The 21,603-nt window shown below is 46.1% G+C and overlaps 1 protein-coding gene across 2 annotated transcripts in view; it reads right to left on the bottom strand.

Annotated features, from left to right (window-relative positions):
• Positions 1-20,693, bottom strand: part of chek1 (checkpoint kinase 1) — a 41,874-nt gene extending 21,181 nt beyond the window's left edge. The window contains exons 1-7 of one of the 2 annotated variants that reach the window (XM_070894318.1): positions 20,633-20,693; positions 17,550-17,638; positions 13,597-13,820; positions 12,182-12,246; positions 11,164-11,233; positions 8,455-8,643; positions 1,840-1,944 (exon numbers count right to left, since the gene is read on the bottom strand). In XM_070894318.1, coding sequence (XP_070750419.1) covers positions 1,840-1,944; positions 8,455-8,643; positions 11,164-11,233; positions 12,182-12,246; positions 13,597-13,820; positions 17,550-17,614 — 718 coding nt within the window. In that variant the 5' untranslated portion in view covers positions 17,615-17,638; positions 20,633-20,693. Of the gene's footprint in view, positions 1-1,839; positions 1,945-8,454; positions 8,644-11,163; positions 11,234-12,181; positions 12,247-13,596; positions 13,821-17,549; positions 17,639-19,037; positions 19,128-20,632 lie in introns of those variants that run through there. The other variant, XM_070894319.1, reaches the window with a different exon arrangement.
• Between the last annotated feature and the right edge of the window lie 910 nt (positions 20,694-21,603).

Raw genomic sequence — 21,603 nt, forward strand, 5'->3', positions numbered from 1 at the left:
TTACTCGCCTTGGCCCCTGACCTAACAAAAATCAATCAATCTCAGTTTTTAAATGTTTAATTGACCCCCAACCCCTTTAGTGGAAAGAGTTGCAGATTTCCACTACCCTGTGCATGAAGAAGTTCAGGAGTCCCCAACCAGAGGAAATACTTTCTCTCTTTCTACCCAATCAACTCCTTTCATCACCTTAAGCACCTCAATTAGGTCACCACTTAATCTTCGATAATCAATGATCTTTGCGCGTCGTCAGTTATCCACGGCTGCTCGTGGGGTTTCCAAGGAACAAGCCCAAGCAATGGTGTGGGTGCCTGAAAGACTTTGACAGGTCTGCCCCATCGGTCACATGTATTTATTTTGGCTTAGCACTATAATAAACGATTGCTGTCATTACTACCAGGTTAGCAAGAATAATCTGCAGTCAATTATTGGAAAACGCCACGTGCTAATTATAAACCACAACTCTGACATATGGCAAGTATCAACTTCAGATCAAAGCTGTGGCTTAGTGCCAGTATTCTTGCTGGAGTCAGGTCATAGGTTTAAGTCCCACTCCAGAGACTTGAGCACATAATCTAGAATGACCCGAGTGCAGTGCTGAGGAAGCGCTGCAGCGTTGTGGGTGCCATCTTTTGGATGAGACGTTACTGCGTGAAATGGCAGGCAGGGCCTCGGTGTGTGAAAGATTCCACGACACTGTTCCAAGAGCAGGGAAGCTCTCCCGACGTCCTGGCCAACATTTACCTTCAACCAACACCACTAAAAACAGATTAACTGGGCATTTATCTCTACAATTTGTGGGATCTTGCCGTGCACAATTTGGTTGCTGGGCTAGCCCACAAAAACAATGACAACACTTCAAAAGCCATTCGTTGGCTGTGACGTACTTTAGGATGTCACCTGAGTTTCTTTTTCCCCTTAATCTAAAACGGGTCTAATTATTGCATAATACACACAGTAAATACTTGGAACAAGTTACATTGCTGTTAACAGCAGAGTTTAAGAGCATCACATGCCATTGAAGCTGTAGTTGGCTCAAACGGTTTAAATGAATTACCAGAAAGGACTCAAGTTTCATTCTCAGTCTGAGCAGGCTAAACTCATCCAGGGTGGCACAACTGGCCTCAGCACCCCCAGGTTTGGTGGTGGGGTAGGGGGAAGGAAGAGGAGAAACAGTTACTCTCTACTGCCAATACCAGTGCTGGAATCGGGCAAGGACAGGATTCAGTGATGCCCACTGCCTTTGAATAGCCTGCCTCATTCTCTGAGCTTAGGCAAGGTCCTGGAGGCCGACCATGCTCATCCCCCAGCATGCAGAAGTTAGAGTGTTGGGGAAAAACTCAGAGGAATAATGGCTGCACTTGTGGTTTATGAAGTCATCTCAACCCCTAAAATAAATCAAGCTTGTAACTCTGTACATTAAGCACCTTATCCATTAGTGTGTTGCTGGCACAAGCCTGCTATCATTCCATTCACTTTGTGAGTTGGTCTGCTATCTGTACTCCGTTCTAGCTACCTTAATACTAATAGTGTCACAGTTCCTCTCAGGAACAGAGTACGCCATTCAGTCCCTTGGGTCTGCCCCACCAATTAGATAGTAAAACAGACTGCACTTCCAACAGTGCAGCATGCCCTCAGTACTGTACTGAAGTGTCAGTCTAGATTATGTGCCCAGGTCTCTGGAATGGGACTTGACCTTCCTGACTCAGAGGTGAGAGTGTTACCCACTGAGCCACGGCCAACACCCAATTATGGCAGCGATTCCTCCCCTTGGTAAATTTGCCCAGAGTTACCCCTCAATGCTGGACTGGTCAAGAAGCCAATCCCGTATCAGTTTCTTACTCAGTGGGACAGGATCGATCTTTTTCCATGGGGTCAGGTATAATTTCTTCTCATTCCAATCGCAGTACTCCTGGCAACTCTCTGCAGGCTGGTCCCAGGGTAGCTCTGTAACACAGAATCATCCATCAGTGAAGACAAACCACGAGTACCTTGTGCGCTGAAGGCGTATCCTGGCACTTGGAGTGGTCTCCTTCATCCACACCATCCCCCCCCCCCCACCCATTTAAAGAAAAACATTAAAATGAATGAAATGTTAAACGTTTATGTACATGATTTGAAGGCATCCATCACTCTTTAAAGTGTCACCAATACAAGGAAAGGCAGTCAGAATGTCAAAGTGCCAACTATTTCACATGTCTGAGATCGGCACCAAAGCAGACTGCTAAAACCGTCACAGCAAGGGAGTTGGATCAACAGAGATGAGTTTACAAGGCTACTGAAGCACCTGGGTTAATCATTGTGTCTGCTCCTGTTAAAGAACGGTGCTCTTTGTGGATGGAAGAAGTTGGGTAAAGAAGTTTTATTTTTTCTAGAACCATAGAATAGTTCAGCACAGCAGGCGGCCATTCGGCCCATCGAGTCTGCACCAGCTCTTTCGAAGAGCAATCCACTCAGTCCCACTTTCCTGCTCTTTCCGTATATCCCTGCAGTTTTTTCACCTTGAAGTAGTTATCCAATTCTCTTTTGAAGGCTACTATTGAATCTGTTTCCACCACCCTTGGGCAAGTGGAGAAATTCTAACTTTCGGTAAAGAGAGCAACAGTTGTGAGCAAACCAGGGTAGGTCTCCTGCCAAGACGCTTGCTCAGGAAGATCATTTAGGCCCATCTTCATCTTGGAGGAGGGAGTCAACAACACACACTTGTGTAGTACCTGTCACGCAAAGTCTGCATGCTTTGCAGGCAGCTAGTGAAGGAAAACAGTCAAAGTGGGAACTTGACAGCGATTCGGTTTAAACTGAATTCAAAGTTTTTCAGTTAGTTGGATTCACAGCAAATTCACACGACCTGTAATGCTAGTTCAGCCAGTCAGCAAATAAAGCAACTGCAGTAAAATACATCTTACACAATCAAGCCTGCCAATCCGACACTGTACACAGCACCTTTTCATTACCGACAGATGGCACAACTGCGCTGTGTAAACTCCAACCACCTCTAGTGGCGATCCACTGTCACTGCACTCCCTTCACTAAAGGGCAACAATTTCTCAGTGTTGAATTGGAATCTGCCACAAATAAATTCTGCAAATGTTCACCTCAGCTCTGAAAAACTCTACGTGTATAATATTAACAAACGCTAATACAGATTCTCAATGCTGGACAAAAAAGGTCCGATCAGCAGGCTATCCAACACCATAAACATTCACTCCCTCCACCACTGGCGTACCACAGCTTGAATGTTGTGCTGAAATAATGAAGTGCCAATTTTCAGCGCAGAGGGTTAAGGAAATGTACCGAGTTCCCTCAATCTTTTGTGCCAATTCAGCAAAACCTCTGTTGCTCATCAACATAGCTGCACCCCATGGAAAGCATCTCCGCAAGTCGGGGCTATAAAAAGAGCTGGAGCATGCCACTGCAGCTTCCAGCGCGAGCCAACACAAATGTGCGACGGCTTCGAGATGGGCGACGTCATCGGGACCCAGGTCGCCGTTTGGAGTATGGTAAGGAGCATCAGCGGGGCCCTGGTACAGCAGAGAAGAATGAAGGTCATGGCAGACTTGCGACGAGTGATGAGGGATCGTGGCTGATCGTGATGGAGGTTCGGCGAATGTTTGCTGCGGTGGGAGATCGTGGCGGAGGTGCGGCGAGTGTTTTTGTGGTGGAGGAGCGGTGAGGGATCGTGGCGGAAGTGCGGTGAATGAGGGTACGGGGCCCAGAAGAGCCGAGGGCCCAGGGCAGCACAGGCCAGCCCACACTGCGATAGGTCCATGCAGCAGAGCAGGTCTTCAGCTGTCCTGGTTAACCCTTGCCATTGGATAAAGGCCTAGCTTTGTCACACCTGTGTGGTGGCTGGTGTGCAACGATCACTACACGTTAAAAAAATCCGCACACAGGCATCTTCCACCCCCTCAATTGGAGTCCAGGACTGGAACATCGGGTCCTTCGTTGAAACATCCGAGAACTCACGTGGAAGCAAGTCATCCTCATTCGAGGGACCGCCTATGATGATCATGGCTGCAGTGTGTTCTATCTATAGGATGCACTTCAGCAACTCTCCAAGGCTTCTTCGACAGTATCTCCCAAAAACACGACCTCTACTGCCTGGAAGGACAAAGGTAGCTGTCGCATGGGACCACCAACATTTGCCAGCCACACATTCAGCCTAATTTGGAAATTTGCCGTCGCTCCTTCATCGTCATGGAGTCAAAATCATTGATTCATAGAATGGTTACAGCACAGAAGGCGCCATTCGGCCCATTGAGCCCGCTTTCCACAAGAGCGCTTCAGCTAGCCCCACGACTCTGCCCTTTCCCCATAGCTCTGCAAATGTTTTTTTCAGGTACTTATCTAACTCCCCTTTGAAAGCCACAATTGAATCTGCCTCCACCATCCTTTCAGGCAGTGCATTCTAGATCCTAACCACTCGCCATGTAAAAACGTTTTTTCTTATATCACCTTTGGTGTTTTTGCCAATCACCTTAAATCGGAGTCCTCTCGACCCAGCAAAGAATGACTAAGAAAGCAATAAAGAAAGGAAAGATAGATTACGAAAGTAAACTTGCGCAAAACATAAAAACAGATAGTAAAAGCTTTTACCGATATAAAACGGAAGAGAGTGACTAAAGTAAATGTTGGTCCCTTAGAAGATGAGAAGGGGGATTTAATAATGGGAAATATGGAAATGGCCGAGACTTAAACAATTATTTTGCTTCGGTCTTCACAGTGGAAGACACAAAAACCATGCCAAAAATTGCTGGTCACGGGGATGTGGGAAGGGAGGACCTTGAGACAATCACTATCACTAGGGAGATAGTGCTGGACAGGCTAATGGGACTGAAGGTAGACAAGTCCCCTGGTCCTGATGAAATGCATCCCAGGGTATTAAAAGAGATGGCGGAAGTTTTAGCAGATGCATTCGTTATAAGCTACCAAAATTCTCTGGACTCTGGGGAGGTACCAGCGGATTGGAAAGCAGCTAATGTAACGCCTCTCTTTTAAAAAAAGGGGGCAGACAAAAGGCAGGTAACTATAGGCCAATTAGTTTAACATCTGTAGTGGGGAAAATGCTTGAAGCTATCATTAAGGATGAAATAGCGGGACATCTAGATAGGAATAGTGCAATCAAGCAGACGCAACATGGATTCATGAAGGGGAAATCATGTTTAACTAATTTACTGGAATTCCTTGAGGATATAACGAGCATGGTGGATAGAGGTGTACTGATGGATGTGGTGTATTTAGATTTCCAAAAGGCATTCGATAAGGTGCCACACAAAAGGTTACTGCAGAAGATAAAGGTACGCGGAGTCAGAGGAAATGTATTAGCATGGATAGAGAATTGGCTGGCTAACAGAAAGCAGAGAGTCGGGATAAATGGGTCCTTTTCGGGTTGCAAATCGGTGGTTAGTGGTGTGCCACAGGGATCGGTGCTGGGACCACAACTGTTTACAATATACATAGATGACCTGGAAGAGGGGACAGAGTGCAGTGTAACAAAATTTGCAGATGACACAAAGATTAGTGGGAAAGCGGGTTGTGTGGAGGACACAGAGAGGCTGCAAAGAGATTTAGATAGGTTAAGCGAATGGGCTAAGGTTTGGCAGATGGAATACAATGTCGGAAAGTGTGAGGTCATCCACCTTGGGGGAAAAAAAAAAAACAGTAAAAGGGAATATTATTTGAATGGGGAGTAATTACAACATGCTGCGGTGCAGAGGGACCTGGGGGTTCTTGTGCATGAATCCCAAAAAGTTAGTTTGCAGGTGCAGCAGATAATCAGGAAGGCGAATGGAATGTTGGCCTTCATTGCGAGGGGGATGGAGTACAAAAGCAGGGAGGTCCTGATGCAACTGTACAGGGTACTGGTGAGGCCGCACCTGGAGTACTGAGTGGCAGTTAAGGAAGGATATACTCGCCTTGGAGGGGGTACAGAGTCGATTCACTAGGCTGATTCCAGTATGAGGGGGTTACCTTATGATGATAGATTGAATAGACTGATTCTTTACTCGTTGGAGTTCAGAAGGATGAGGGGTGATCTTATAGAAACATTCAAAATAATGAAAGGGATAGACAAGATAGAGGCAGAGAGGTTGTGTCCACTGGTCGGGAAGACTAGAACTAGGAGCACAGCCTCAAAATACGGGGAAGCCAATTTAAAACCGAGTTGAGAAGGAATTTCTTCACCCAGAGGGTTGTGAATCTGTGCAATTCTCTGCCCAAGGAAGCAGTTGAGGCTAACTCATTGAATGTATTCAAATCACAGATAGATAGATTTTTAGCCAATAATGGAATTAAGGGTTCTGGGGAACGGGCGGGTAAGTGGAGCTGAGTCCACGGCCAGATCAGCCATGATCTTTTTGAATGGCAGAGCAGGCTCGAGGGGCTAGATGGGCTACTCCTGTTCCTAATTCTTATGTTCTTCCGCCAATGGGAAGTTTCTCTCTATCTACTCTGTCCAGACTCATGATTATGAACACCTCTATGTAATATCCCCTCAACCTTCTCTGCTCCAAGGAGAACAACCCCAGCTTCTCCAGTCTATTCACGTAACTGAAGTCCCTCATCCCTGGAATCATTCTTTTAAATCTTCTCTGCACCCTAAGGCCCTCACATCCTTCCTAAAGTGCAGTGCCCAGAATTGGACACAATACTCCAGTTGAGGCTGAACCAGTGTTTTATACAGTTTCATCATAATTTCCACGCTTTTGTACTCTGTGCCTCTATTCATGAAGCCCAGGATCCCGCAACCTTTTTTAAACCACTCAACCTGCCCTGCCACCTTCAACGATTTGTGCACATACACCGCCAGTTATGCACCTCCTTTAGAATTGTACCCTTTAGTTTATATTGCCTCTCCTCATTCGTTCTACCAAAATATATCAGTTTACACTTTTATGCGTTAAATTTCATCTGCCACGTCCACCCATTTCACCAGCCTGTCTATGTCCTCTTGAAGTCTATCACTATCCTCCTCACTGTTCACTATACTTCCAAGTTTTTTGTCATCTGCCAATTTTTAAAAAATTGTGCCCTGTACACCCACATCCAAGTCATTAACCTATATCAGGAAAAGCAGTAGTCCCAGTACCGACTCCTGGGGAATACCACTGTATACCTTCCTCCAGTCCGAAAAACAACCGTTCACCACTACACTCGGTTTTCTGTCACTTAGCCAATTTCTTATCCATGCTGCCACCATCCCTTTTATTCCATGGGCTTCAATTTTGCTGGCAAGCCTATTATTATGTAGCAAATCCTGGAACTCCCTCCCCAACAGCACTGTGGGAGCACCTTCACCATAAGGACTGCAGCGGTTCAAGAAAATGGCTCACCACCTTCTCAAAGGCAATTAGGGATGGGCAGGAAATGCTGGCCTTGCCAGCGATGCCCATATTCAATGTAACACATTTTAACAGACCCAAAAGCTGCTCTGTAATTTTGCCAAACTGAGAATTGCTCAAGTAAAGCAAGTAGTTCTCAATGACAGTAGTGATCAGCAATTCGGAAATTGGTGCTTGTTATTTCCAGTTATTTATTAAGACCATGACAACTTCATTGTTTGACTTTACATATTCCAGGTGCACAGAATGATCCATATTCCTGCACCTCTTATTACATTAGAAAAGGTACTGCCTGCAATGTCAGGGGAGAGAAAAACAATGAGCAACTTCACTAACAACTTGTATTTATATAGCACCTTTAACGTAGTAAAACGTCCAAAGGCAGGAGTGTTTTAAGACAAAACAAATAAATTTGACACCGAGCCACATAAGAAATTACGGCAGAAGACCAAAATCTTGGTCAAAGGAGAGTCTTAAATGAGGAAAGAGAGGAGGAGAGGTGAAGGTTTAGGGAGGGAGTTCTAGAACTTGGGGCCCAGGCAACTGAAGGCACGGCCACCAATGGTTGAGCGAATATAATCAGGGATGCTCAAGAGGGCAGAGTTTGAGGAGCGCAGAACAAAGATGAGGATTTTGCTTAATGGGAGAAAGCTGGTGTTTAATTGCTCTTTGATGCACAGCACACTACGTGCACATACGAGCTTCATTACTGAGCGGTGGAACCTGCAATCCCCCAAAGAGCGATCTGGGGGAACACGAGCAGCATGCCACAGAGGCAAGGTAATCTGTTGAACGCTGATGTGACCCAAGCAGTCAATTTGAGAGCAGCTTTGAGCCGTCTGCCCAACTTACAAACATACGAAAATTAACGGGAAGGAAGAGAGCAGCTGGTCCATCAGGCCTGCCCCACATCAGGATAGCTGGAACATCATGACCAAACACCTCTCCCCTCACTCAACCATGTAATCTGGGAAAGGCAAATATCCAGAAAAAAAACCCAGGCCAATAATGGGAAAACAACAGGCAGGGGGAAAGAGGCAGAGGGCACACAGTCAGTACTATACAATAAAACCAGCTTAAAATATCCAGGTGGATCGCTACTAATCTTACTGCTAACCTCCAGCCAGCATTGCAACAAGAACAATTCCACACGACCAGATATCCACAGGCTCCGCCCAGAATTCCTTCCTCTTCAGCAGCTCTGGAGCAACGTATGGCAGAGTGCCACACATTTTATTCAGTAACCTCTCACGGCTATTGTGTCTGTATACCGTCGCCAAGCCAAAATCAGAGAGCTTCAGGTTATCTAGAGGGAGAGAAACAAAAACACAGGGCTAGGGACACTGCACACGGGGCCAAAGACATCAGCACAATGACAGTCGAGTATTTCACACCGTTTTCATATTGAAGATGGACTGACAGCGTCCTCGACCAGGCCAACATCCCCAGCATTGAAGCACTGACCACACTTGATCAGCTCCGCTGGGCAGGCCACATTGTCCGCATGCCAGACACGAGACTCCCAAAGCAAGCGCTCTACTCGGTACTCCTTTACGGCAAACGAGCCAAAGGAGGGCAGCGGAAACGTTACAAGGACACCCTCAAAGCCTCCCTGATAAAGTGCAACATCCCCACTGACACCTGGATGTCCCTGGCCAAAGACCGCCCTAAGTGGAGGAAGTCCATCCGGGAGGGCGCTGAGCATCTCGAGTCTCATCACCGAGAGCATGCAGAAATCAAGCGCAGGCAGCGGAAAGAGCGTGCAGCAAACCTGTCCCACTCTCCCTTACCCTCAACGACGATCTGTCCCACCTGTGACAGAGACTGCGGTTCTCGGATTGGACTGTTCAGCCACCTATGGACTCATTTTAAGAGTGGAAGCAAGTCTTCCTCGATTCCTATGATGGACTGACAGTGGCAAATTCTGAGGACTCCTTCCACTACAGGCACAGAATCAATAAAGGGGTGAACTGCACACCACTGACAATGCCCAGGACCCGACTTCTCACGGGTTGCATGAGCTGCACCTGTCGGCCCACCAAGAGGAATGGAAGGTGCAATGTATGCGCCTATGAATATGCCCACAGCTTTGTAGAGGTGGCCAACTTAAAATAGTGTAGAGGTGGCCATTAACAGGTCCAGACAGCGGGTGGTTGAGATCGTTCAGCCTGACAGCCCACCTCTCTTCCACAGCTACGTTCGCGCCAGGGTGTCCCTGGAGATGAAGCACACGGTGTCCACCAGAGGTGGGCACCGGAAGGACTGGAGTGCATCATTACAACAGGGAACAGAATTTTAATTTGACCATTTATTGTTTAGAAAGTTTTATTTGTTAATTTGTCGGTTCTAGTGCCCCTTTAATAAGGGAGTCCTTGATTTAAAGTTTCTACCAAAATAGTTGTAGAGGTGGCCATGAACAGGTCCAGGCAGCAGGCTGTCAAGGGGTTCGTTCAGCCTGACTGCCTGCCTCTCTTCAGCAATTACGTTCGCGCCAGGGTGTCCCTGGAGATGGAGCAAGAGGTGTCTACCGGTACGCTCGCGGCCTTCCACGAGAGGTGGGCACTGGAGTGCATCATTACAACAGCGAACAGAATTTAAATTTGATCTGTTAAAGTTCCCTTTAATGTTTACTTGGTGATTTGTTTAATAAGGGGGCATTCGGCTTTATCTGTTTATTTTAAAATAGTTGTAGAGCTGTTGCACTGAGAGTGGCTCAGCCAGTCACATGATGTTCACAAGACTCAATAAAACCCCAGTCAGTTGGATCTAGGTCATCCACGATGAGGTGTGCAGTTGTGAGTCGAGTGGATGAACTGATGTGTATGTGATTGTTAAACCTTTGTTAATAAACCAACTAGTTCTTCATAGCAATGTGTGGCTATGAATTCTTAAGCAAAGAACCCATGAAGCAAATACATTACAGAAGGAAATACTGAAGCAGCACTTTTGGTTTCTGATCTGTGAACCAGGATGACTCTCCTGGGAAAAACACGGAGACACCAAGAGTACTATGAGCCATGTAGAACTTTCATGCTCTGACCTGCTTAGGTAGCAGGATTCAAGGTTCCCTGCCACTCAACGCGCCACGCTTGGTTGGAGATACTAATGAGGAATATTGAGTGAAATGAGGTACTGCTCAGGGTGTGGGAAGTCTGCTCCCTTACTATGCACTTCCTACAGGCAATTTGACGTACTGAACAAGGCCTGGCTGATTATGAATTGGTGACCATTCTTTGGGGGGGGGGGGGGGGAGGGAGGTGAAAAAGAGTAACATTTTAAATGTTGAGCCAAGATGAGTCCTCATTAACTCCACGGTCTTACTGTTGGCCCGTGGTCACATAGAAGATACATGTTGGGGCCACATTAAGTAATGTTGAGAGCCTGGACACGATTACAGACATAAGCAATGGAGATGTATCTCAATCAGGTTGCTATTTAAAAAAAAAAAAAATTAATTTACATTTTTTTTTTGAGATTTGCTATGAATATAAAAGCCAAAGCGTCAGGCTGTAGGTGAAGGCAGCAGCACATTGTGCTCAGGGCCAGGTCTCCCTTGCTCTTCTTTGAAATAGTGCCATGGGATCTTTTAAATCCACCTGATAGAGCAGACGGGGCCTTGATTTAAAGTCTCATCCAAAAGACGGGACTTCCAACAGTGCAGCACTCCCTCAGTACTGCACTGGAGTGTCAACCTAGATTTATGTGCTCAAGTTCCTGGCGTGAGACCTGAACCCACAACCTTCTGACACTGAGCGAAACTGACCGACATCTGTGCTTTCTTCAACTCTAAAAATTAAAAGATGTGCAGTGCTGTTGCATACTATACCTCGATCATCAAGCAGCAGGTTTTCTGGCTTAATGTCCCTGTGCGTAATTCCAATGCTATGAAGGTATTCCTAGAAGAGAGCAAAGGCAGAGTCTCTTGTTTTGAATTAACCGACAGCTCTTTCCAAATCTCCAGGCTCACAAAATGTAAACAGGCTACTGGCGCAAGTGAGAAATAAAAGTCCAAATAAAATAGGTTTGTGGGCCAGATATGGTTGTTGGCCACAGTTTGGACACCTCTGCTTTGCTCTGGGTTCAAACTGGACTGCCAACATCATTCACAAGGCAGATGCTGGAAATCTGAAATAAAAACAGAATGCTGCAAATACTCTGCAGGTCAGGCAACATTTACAGAGACAAAGAGTGAACATTTCCATTTGTTGACCTTTTGTCAGAACTGGAAAAGGTTAGAGAAATAACTGGTTTTAAACAAGTGCAGGGGAACGGAAACAGGAGGAAAGATTAAATGGCAAAAGGGATGATGTTGCAAGGTGAAAGGAGATAGTAATGGGACAAATATAGAAACAAAAGATGGGTCTAGAGGAAGTGTAATGGGAATATCTCAATCATGAGCAGCAGCTGCTGTCCCAAGAAAATGGGGGCAGAGGTTATGATCTGAAATTGTTGAACTCAATGTTGAGTCCGCAAGGCTGTAAAGTGCCTAATACAAAGACGAGGTGCTGTTCCTCGAGTTTACTTTGAGCTTCATTGGAACCATGTAGGAGGCCGAGGACAGAGAGGGAGTGGTCTGCAGAATTAAAATGACGTGATCCAACACTCATTTTGTTGTTTCTCATTTAAAAAAGGTAGAACACTTAGTGCTTTATAGTGTTAGTTGGTGTGCAAACTCGATTCTGGCAGACAAAGCTCATTGAGCACACATGTAGACAGGTAAATATTCCACCTATAGTCACACTGTTCAATGCTACATTGAGAGGCGCAAATCCCTGTAGCACACCCAATACAACACGCCTAGTTAAAAACAGTAAACATAAGGCAAAGAATCACTCAATACTCACCACACCCGCTATCAGCTGCAGGAAAAACCTATGAGCATCCACTTCAGGCATTCCCACGTCAGGTTCTACGGGAATACAGATCAAACCAATCTCAGCCTTAATCTGCTACCAGTTATCGAACAATTAAAACTGTGTATAAAAATGACAACACTTCATACCAGCGCTGATTGTTTCTTTAACCTCATTTCCCAGCCCACATTCACCCAGCGTGCTGTTAGGAACATGCCATATGTAGGTCAACTAAACCAGCTATTGAGCTAATATTCATCCCGTTGCGTTATTGCTAAGTCCAGCTGTCCAACGAAAGCTCAGAAGTGCACACCACAGCAACGTGGCTGACTCCATTCTAATACCATGAGCAAAATTAGGAGGGCTAATGGTTACAGATCGTAGGCAGCTTTTGAAATACAACAGTCAATTGCTCCCAAAATAGGCGCAAGTTTAGGACCTGCTCAACAGTTAGATAGGCAATCTTTACTGTTCATACAACAGAGAACACACAAACATAGCAATTGAAAGCTTTTTATTGCTTGCGTGGGGAGTAAGTTCATGAGATACCCACAAACGACATCGGACACAATGGGCCAAAATGGCCTCCTTCCGTGCTGTAAATGTCTATGATCAGTCTTACATAACAGACTTCGGAAATGACATGATTATGGCTGAGTTTTGCAGCCAGGCCCCAACTCATGAAGAGTTCCTCAGGCTGGGACTTCCTCCGCACTGTTCCTTCTTCACATTGACGATTCCCCCATCCAACCAGAGCCTGGTTTCATTCTAGATTCAACTTCCTTCAGGTACTCTTGCAAAGTCATGACTCAATCACTGCACCTTAACCTCCTCCATGCTCTGGAAACACAATGAAACGTCGCCTTCTTTCAATTCTGACAGGAGATGCCTCGCTCACCTCTAGTCTCAACGCATGTCTGCATTCTATCACTACCATTGTCGCTCTGCGCCTTCCTCCCTTTTCTATCTAAGCTCAAAATATTCTGCCTCTCTCGCTCGAGATCCATTGCAGTCTCCGATTCTAACCCATTCTTTCCCAGGATCTCAAAACTGTGGGACTCCTTCAGTCGTTTCCTTTCTCCTACTATCAACAGGCTTTTAGAACTAAAAAAGGTCATTTTTACATTTGTGCAATGGCACAGCATATTCATTAATGGGAAAGTCCCTAAACCCTGGCAATCCCTCCAAAAACCTCTCCACCTCTCTCTCTCTCCTCCTTTAAAGACACACCTTAAAACCTCTGAACAAGCTTTAAGTCACCTGCCCTAATATCCCTTTATGTGGCTTGGTGCCACGTTTTATTTGATAACGCTCTTGTGAAGTGCCTTGGGACATTTTACGACATTAAAAGATGCTATATTCCCCCCCCCCCCCCCCACCCCTCCAGGTTTATCCAAAGTTCCTACCTATTCTGTCAAAGAGCTCCCCTCCACTGCAATACTCCAGAAACAAGTACTGGATGTTCCCCTCGCGCCGATGCCCATAGAAGCGGACAATGTTTGCGTGGTTCAACAACTTATTGATGCAGATTTCCTTCTTGATGTTCTCGGGGCAGTCGAGAGCACGTGTAGTGTCCACTTTCTTCACCGCGACTGCTTCCTCCGTCCGACGGTTCACAGCCAGTTGCACCCTATAGACAAACACAGTTGCTTAAATATAATGGAAAGCAGCTCGCGAAACATTCGATCTATTTAAGAAACTATGGGTTGGATTTTCATAGAAACATAGAAAATAGGTGCAGAAGTAGGCCATTCGGCCCTTCGAGCCTGCACCGCCATTCAATGAGTTCATGGCTGAACATGCAACTTCAATACCCCATTCCTGCTTTCTCGCCATACCCCTTGATCCCCCAGTAGTAAGGACTACATCTAACTCCTTTTTGAATATATTTAGTGAATTGGCCTCAACAACTTTCTGTGGTAGAGAATTCCACAGGTTCACCACTCTCTGGGTGAAGAAGTTTCTCCTCATCTCGGTCTTAAATGGCTTACACTTTTATCCTTAGACTGTGACCACTGGCTCTGGACTTCCCCAACATTGGGAACATTCTTCTTGTGTCTAACCTGTCTAAACCCGGCAGAATTTTAAACGTTTCTATGAGATCCCCTCTCATTCTTCTGAACTCCAGTGAATACAAGCCCAGTTGATCCAGTCTTTCTTGATATGTCAGTCCCACCATCCCGGGAATCAGTCTGGTGAACCTTCGCTGCACTCCCTCAATAGCAAGAATGTCCTTCCTCAAGTTAGGAGACCAAAACTGTACACAATACTCCAGGTGTGGCCTCACCAATGCCCTGTACAACTGTAGCAACACCTCCCTGCCCCTGTACTCAAATCCCCTCGCTATGAAGACCAACATGCCATTTGCTTTCTTAACCACCTGCTATACCTGCATGCCAACCTTCAATGACTGATGTACCATGCATGACACCCAGGTCTCATTGCACCTCCCCTTTTCCTAATCTGTCACCATTCAGATAATAGTCTGTCTCTCTGTGTTTACCTCACATTTATCCACATTATATTTTATCTGCCATGCATTTGCCCACTCACCTAACCTATCCAAGTCGCTCTGCAGCCTCATAGCATCCTCCTAGCAGTTCACACTGCCACCCAACTTAGTGTCATCCGCAAATTTGGAGATACTACATTTAATCCCCTCGTCTAAATCATTAATGTACAGTGTAAACAGCTGGGGCCCCAGCACAGAACCTTGCAGTAACCCACTAGTCACTACCTGCCATTCTGAAAAGTACCCATTTACTCCTACTCTCTGTTTCCTGTCTGCCAACCAGTTCTCAATCCACGTCAGCACACTACCCCCAATCCCATGTGCTTTAACTTTGCACATTAATCTTTTGTGTGGGACCTTGTCAAAAGCCTTCTGAAAGTCCAAATACACCACATCAACTGGTTCCCCCTTGTCCACTCTACTGGAATCATCCTCAAAAAATTCCAGAAGATTTGTCAAGCATGATTTCCCTTTCACAAATCCATGCTGACTTGGACCCATCATGTCACCTCTTTCCAAATGCGCTGCTATGACATCCTTAATAATTGATTCCATCATTTTACCCACTACCGATGTCAGGCTGACCGGTCTATAATTCCCTGTTTTCTCTCCCTCCTTTTTTTAAAAAAGTGGGGTTACATTGGATACCCTCCACTCCATAGGAACTGATCCGGAGTCTATGGAATGTTGGAAAATGACTGTCAATGCATCCGCTATTTCCAAGGCCACCTCCTTAAGAACTCTGTGATGCAGTCCATCAGGCCCTGGGGATTTATCGGCCTTCAATCCCATCAATTTCCCCAACACAATTTCCCGACTAATTAGGATTTCCCTCAGTTCCTCCTTCTTACTAGATCCTCTGACCCCTTTTATATCCGGAAGGTTGTTTGTGTCCTCCTTAGTGAATACCGAACCAAGGTACTTGTTCAATTGGTCTGCCATTTCTTTGTTCCCCATTATGACTGCCCCTGATTCTGACTGCAGGGGACCTACGTTTGTTTTTACTAACCTTTTTCTCTTTACATATCTATAGAAGCATTTGCAGTCCGTCTTAATGTTCCCTGCAAGTTTCCTCTCGTACTCTATTTTCCCTGCCCTAATCAAACCCTTTGTCCTCCTCTGCCGAGTTCTAAATTTCTCCCAGTCCCTGGGTTCGCTGCTATTTCTGGCCAATTTGTATGCCACTTCCTTGGCTTTAATACTATCCCTGATTTCCCTTGATAGCCACGGTTGAGCCACCTTCCCTTTTTTATTTTTACGCCAGACAGGGATGTACAATTGTTGTAGATCATCCATGCGGTCTCTAAATGTCTGCCATTGCCCATCCACTGTCAACCCCTTAAGTATCATTCGCCAATCTATCCTAACCAATTCACGCCTCATACCTTCAAAGTTACCCTTCTTTAAGTTCTGGACCATGGTCTCTGAATTAACTGGTTCATTCTCCATCCTAATGTAGAATTCCACCATATTATGGTCACTCTTCCCCAAGGGGCGTCGCACAACGAGACTGCTAATTAATCCTCTCTCATTACATAACACCCAGTCTAAGATGGCCTCCCCCCTAGTTGGTTCCTCGACATATTGGTCTAGAAAACCATCCCTTATGCACTCCAGGAAATCCTCCTCCACCGTATTGCTTCCAGTTTGGTTAGCCCAATCTATATGCATATTAAAGTCACCCAGGATAACTGCTGCACCTTTATTGCATGCACCCCTAATTTCCGGTTTGATGCCCTCCCCAACATCACTACTACCGTTTGGAGGTCTGTACACAACTCCCACTAACGTTTTTTGCCCTTTGGTGTTCTGCAGCTCTACCCATATAGATTCCACATCATCCAAGCTAATGTCATTCCTAACTATTGTATTAATCTCCTCTTTAACCAGCAATGCTACCCCACCTCCTTTTCCTTTTATTCTATCCTTGCTGAATGTTGAATACCCCTGGATGTTGGGTTCCCAGCCCTGATCATCCTGGAGCCACGTCTCTGTAATCCCAATCACATCATATCTGTTAACATCTATTTCGGTTGTCTAACGCCTCTTAGCGGCCAGAGGGGGCATTAATGGGAGCGTAAGAGATTATCAGCTGCGAGCGCAGCATTTAGCACCCCGACCAATCATGACATATTCCTGGTGCAACACCCACGCTTGGGCCCCTGTTGGAAAATTCAGTGCGTGCGCTTCACTGAGCGCCCACCAATAACAACGTCTGGAAAAACAGTCGGTGAAGGCTTGCAGAGTCGTTAACTGGCGGCTACTTAAAGGGATAAGGAAGCACTTCCCTCAGAGGTCACAATAAGTACAACGTTTACACACAGCACGGTGCGTGAGCCTCCGAGTTTGCAGCGGCAGTCAGACATAGCAGCGCGGGTTGAAAACAAGTGATTGTGAAAACTTTAATGGGAGCATTACTATGCCGCGCCTTTAAGACTCGGCTTTTCCCGGGATCTGATTCGGAGTTCCACGCATGCACATTGGGCCCGCAAAATGTACCGACCCAACTTCCGTTATTGTCCCTCCCCCTCCCCAGCTCTGGTGTGCAACGGCTGATTTATCACCCGTTAGCTTTTCAACTGATTCGGAGGAATTTCTGGGCGGGAAACCCAAGCTTTTTCGAAAGGGCTAAAACTACCGTTCCGCCTGAATTAACGGTGCAACAGAGGTGCGACCAAATTTCTCCCTCTTTACGTCTTAAGCAGAATTCGTAGATTCACACAACTTTTCAGGAGATTATTATTTTCACACCAATTTGAACAGTACTACAGGGAGCTTTTATTTTTAAAAAGTGCTCCAACTCAGCAAAGTAGTTGAGAGGAGGGATACATCTCCCGACAGACTCACTCGCCATACGCCCCTTCACCCAACGTCTGCACCAGATCCCAATCTTCCACAAATGGAACCGCCATCTTCCCAGACAATTACCAACAGCGCTGAAAAACAAACATTACACATCAACACAAGAGAACATGCTCATTAGATATACAAAAGCATTTGACAAACAGCCAGCCATCATTTGGAACACTATGACGTTTCCTTTCCCATCTCTTAATAAGGGTCCTGATCTAATGTGCTAACACCAGACATCCCATCGTGTCACATAAAGCTGAATACATGGCAAATAAAGTTTCAGCCTTCAGGATAATGGAAAGTACATCAGTTTGCTGTCTCACTCCAGCTAAGCTCAAATGTTGTCCGATTATACTCCTGTGAAGCGCCTTGGGATGCTTTATGCTATATAAATACAAGCTGTTGTTGTAATAAGCAGAGGGAAAGATGGGTATACTGCATTATGGATGCACATTTTAACCTTCTAGCTTATGAGTTTTACAGCAAGTGCACTAGAGCTAATCATGTTTTTGATATATATCCCTGAAATGCTTCAGAACTGCTGTTTTCATCAACTTGGAGAAACCTTTTCTTTTGAAACTGGCCATGCAGTGTTTCTGGTTACTGAGGAAAGGTATACTGCCAGTCACAGACAAAGGGCAATAGCTCCCTCTCGCCCTCCTTCAAAAGCCTCCTCAAAATCTACCTCATTGACCGTGCGTTCGATCACTGCCCTTAACCCTCCATTCCTTGAAGTGCTTTGGTCATTTTATTACATTAAAGCATAAAGTGCAATTTATAGCTGTAATGTCATAAGCCGCACTCCATGAAATCTGCATTTTCCGAATTCCAAAGAAAAACTCCACTAAGGGCACAAATCATCGACTACAGGACTTCAATGATGGTGAGAGGGAGCAAATGGTAGCATTACAGCTTGCCTGGAGCCGATTGAAAGTATTGAAGCAGAGAAAACACTGAAAAATGGTTCACAATTCATTCATCTCCTTGGAATAGTCTTTCCTCTCCAGCCACCTCTATCCTTACTGATTGATACAGGACTCAAAATGTGGGTAAACACCACACATCCACCCCCAACACTGGTCAAAAATCGAGAGAATGGCCAACAACTGTATTGCAAGTAAGTCAAAGTACAGAGTCCAGGATGCTCAGTGCAAATGTACAAAATCATTGTTGAAGCCGCTCCCAATAAAGAATTTTGTGCAACATCAAATTCTCATCAGTAGAATCTTGGAAAGAGCTGCTTGTTCCGGATCAGCTTTCTTCCATTCTGTAAACGGTATCTTAAAGTCTGACAATTTGTTGGACTATTGAAGAGAAATTTCCCTCAGTCCAACAGGCTCCTGTATATCTCCGATATGCTGTCTGGTGCCGCAGACTGGCGCTATACGACACTTCCTTGTTCTACCCCTTCAATTCCAGCTCTCCCAACAGTTTGTGTGCCTCTCAAAACTACTTCAATGATGTTTCCAATCTCCTTCTTACCAGAATTCTTAACATATTCGTGTCCCTCTTGCTTGTCAAACCAGCTCAACATTTATCACAGGTCAAACAGCGCCCATTGCAAGCCCAACCCAAAACCAGGATTCCCAACGCACAGCCCGCCATACTAGAAGTCTTTCCCATCCCCCCCTTCACCCCAAAACCAGCAATTTCCCCCTTTCCCCAAACCAGGAATGTCCACCTCTCCCCAAACCAGCAATTTCCCCCTTCCCCCAAAACCAGCAATTTCCCCCTTTCCCCAAAACCAGCAATTTCCCCCTTTCCCCAAAACCAGCAATTTCCCCCTTTCCCCAAAACCAGCAATTTCCCCCTTTCCCCAAAACCAGCAATTTCCCCCTTTCCCCAAAACCAGCAATTTCCCCCTTTCCCCAAAACCAGCAATTTCCCCCTTTCCCCAAAACCAGCAATTTCCCCCTTTCCCCAAAACCAGCAATTTCCCCCTTTCCCCAAAACCAGCAATTTCCCCCTTTCCCCAAAACCAGCAATTTCCCCCTTTCCCCAAAACCAGCAATTTCCCCCTTTCCCCAAAACCAGCAATTTCCCCCTTTCCCCAAAACCAGCAATTTCCCCCTTTCCCCAAAACCAGCAATTTCCCCCTTTCCCCAAAACCAGCAATTTCCCCCTTTCCCCAAAACCAGCAATTTCCCCCTTTCCCCAAAACCAGCAATTTCCCCCTTTCCCCAAAACCAGCAATTTCCCCCTTTCCCCAAAACCAGCAATTTCCCCCTTTCCCCAAAACCAGCAATTTCCCCCTTTCCCCAAAACCAGCAATTTCCCCCTTTCCCCAAAACCAGCAATTTCCCCCTTTCCCCAAAACCAGCAATTTCCCCCTTTCCCCAAAACCAGCAATTTCCCCCTTTCCCCAAAACCAGCAATTTCCCCCTTTCCCCAAAACCAGCAATTTCCCCCTTTCCCCAAAACCAGCAATTTCCCCCTTTCCCCAAAACCAGCAATTTCCCCCTTTCCCCAAAACCAGCAATTTCCCCCTTTCCCCAAAACCAGCAATTTCCCCCTTTCCCCAAAACCAGCAATTTCCCCCTTTCCCCAAAACCAGCAATTTCCCCCTTTCCCCAAAACCAGCAATTTCCCCCTTTCCCCAAAACCAGCAATTTCCCCCTTTCCCCAAAACCAGCAATTTCCCCCTTTCCCCAAAACCAGCAATTTCCCCCTTTCCCCAAAACCAGCAATTTCCCCCTTTCCCCAAACCCAGCAATTTCCCCCTTTCCCCAAACCAGCAATTTCCCCCTCTCCCCAAAACCAGCAATTTCCCCCTCTCCCCAAAACCAGCAATTTCCCCCTCTCCCCAAAACCAGGAATTTCCCCCTTTCCCCAAACCAGGAATGTCCACCTCTCCCCAAAACCAGCAATTTCCCCCTTTCCCCAAACCAGGAATTCCCCCCCCGCAAAAAAAAAGACTTCCCCGAACCATTTCCCAACCAGGACCCCAGCAACATTCCCCCTCGGGCTGCCCCCTCACGGAGAGACCTCCCGCCCTCACTGTGCCACTGGCCCCTCACGGTCAGAGCCCTGCCCTCCCCACACCCACACCCCCCCGCCGGGACAGACCACCCTCTCACCGGCTCTCACTCCGCGCGCTTCACACACCCTTCGAGTTTGGCGCCTTGCGTAGCCGCACCACGTCCCGACGACGTCATTACGCTACCGGTGACGTGGAAGTCCGCGCTGGCGGGAGATTCAAAGCTGAGACTGGCCCCGCCCAGGCCGCAGCAGCACTGGTTCCTAAGCTGCTGGCTTATTTTATACAAGGGGTTTGGTTGTTCATTTAATGGACTGAAAATTGAGCAGATTTAAAAATAATAATGTTGCATAAAAAATAACGAATTATTCTAGCTCATTTTCTCCTAGGGGCTCAAGCTAAATAAACTTGGAGCATCATAGAAGACTTTTGGTCACCTGCCCTAATATCTCCTGATGTGGCTTGGTGTTAAATGTTTTTGATAACACTCCTGTAAAGCGCCTTGCTACATTAAAGGAGCTATATAACTGAAAGTTGTCAGAGGGAGTGCAATGAGCTTGTTCACTGCTAGAGCACAATTTGCGGTATCTCAGTTTGAATTAGGAGTGTTTCAACTAGAAATCAGTCTCCATTTAAACGGCTTCTATACTTGTTTCCGACGTTAGTAAGTAAAGAAAATCCCACTTCACACATACATTGAGGCAAAGTGGACAAGTATTTCAATGACGCCTTAGAACAACTCGTGGAACTCTTTTTAAATTGAGAGCTAGAGCTCATCAAGACTTTCAAATTATCTCTCAAAACACAGTCACCAGCACCGTCAATCAAATTCTCTTTTAGACTCACAGCAATCTTGGTCTTGAGAATTACCTGCAACAGCACTCTCGCATCGTTACATGAGAAATAGGAGCTGGAGTAGGCCATTTGGCCCTTCGAGCCTGCTCTCCGGTGCCTGGTCCAACCGAAGGTGGGGGCTTGCTCTGCCTCTGAGCACGGGGGACGTCGATCGCTGGAGGGATGAAGTCTTCCCAGTTCCAATGAATCTTCCCCATCCATCTTCTTCCACGTAGC

Source organism: Pristiophorus japonicus, chromosome 11 (assembly GCF_044704955.1).
Source record: "Pristiophorus japonicus isolate sPriJap1 chromosome 11, sPriJap1.hap1, whole genome shotgun sequence".
Lineage (NCBI taxonomy): Eukaryota > Metazoa > Chordata > Chondrichthyes > Pristiophoridae > Pristiophorus > Pristiophorus japonicus.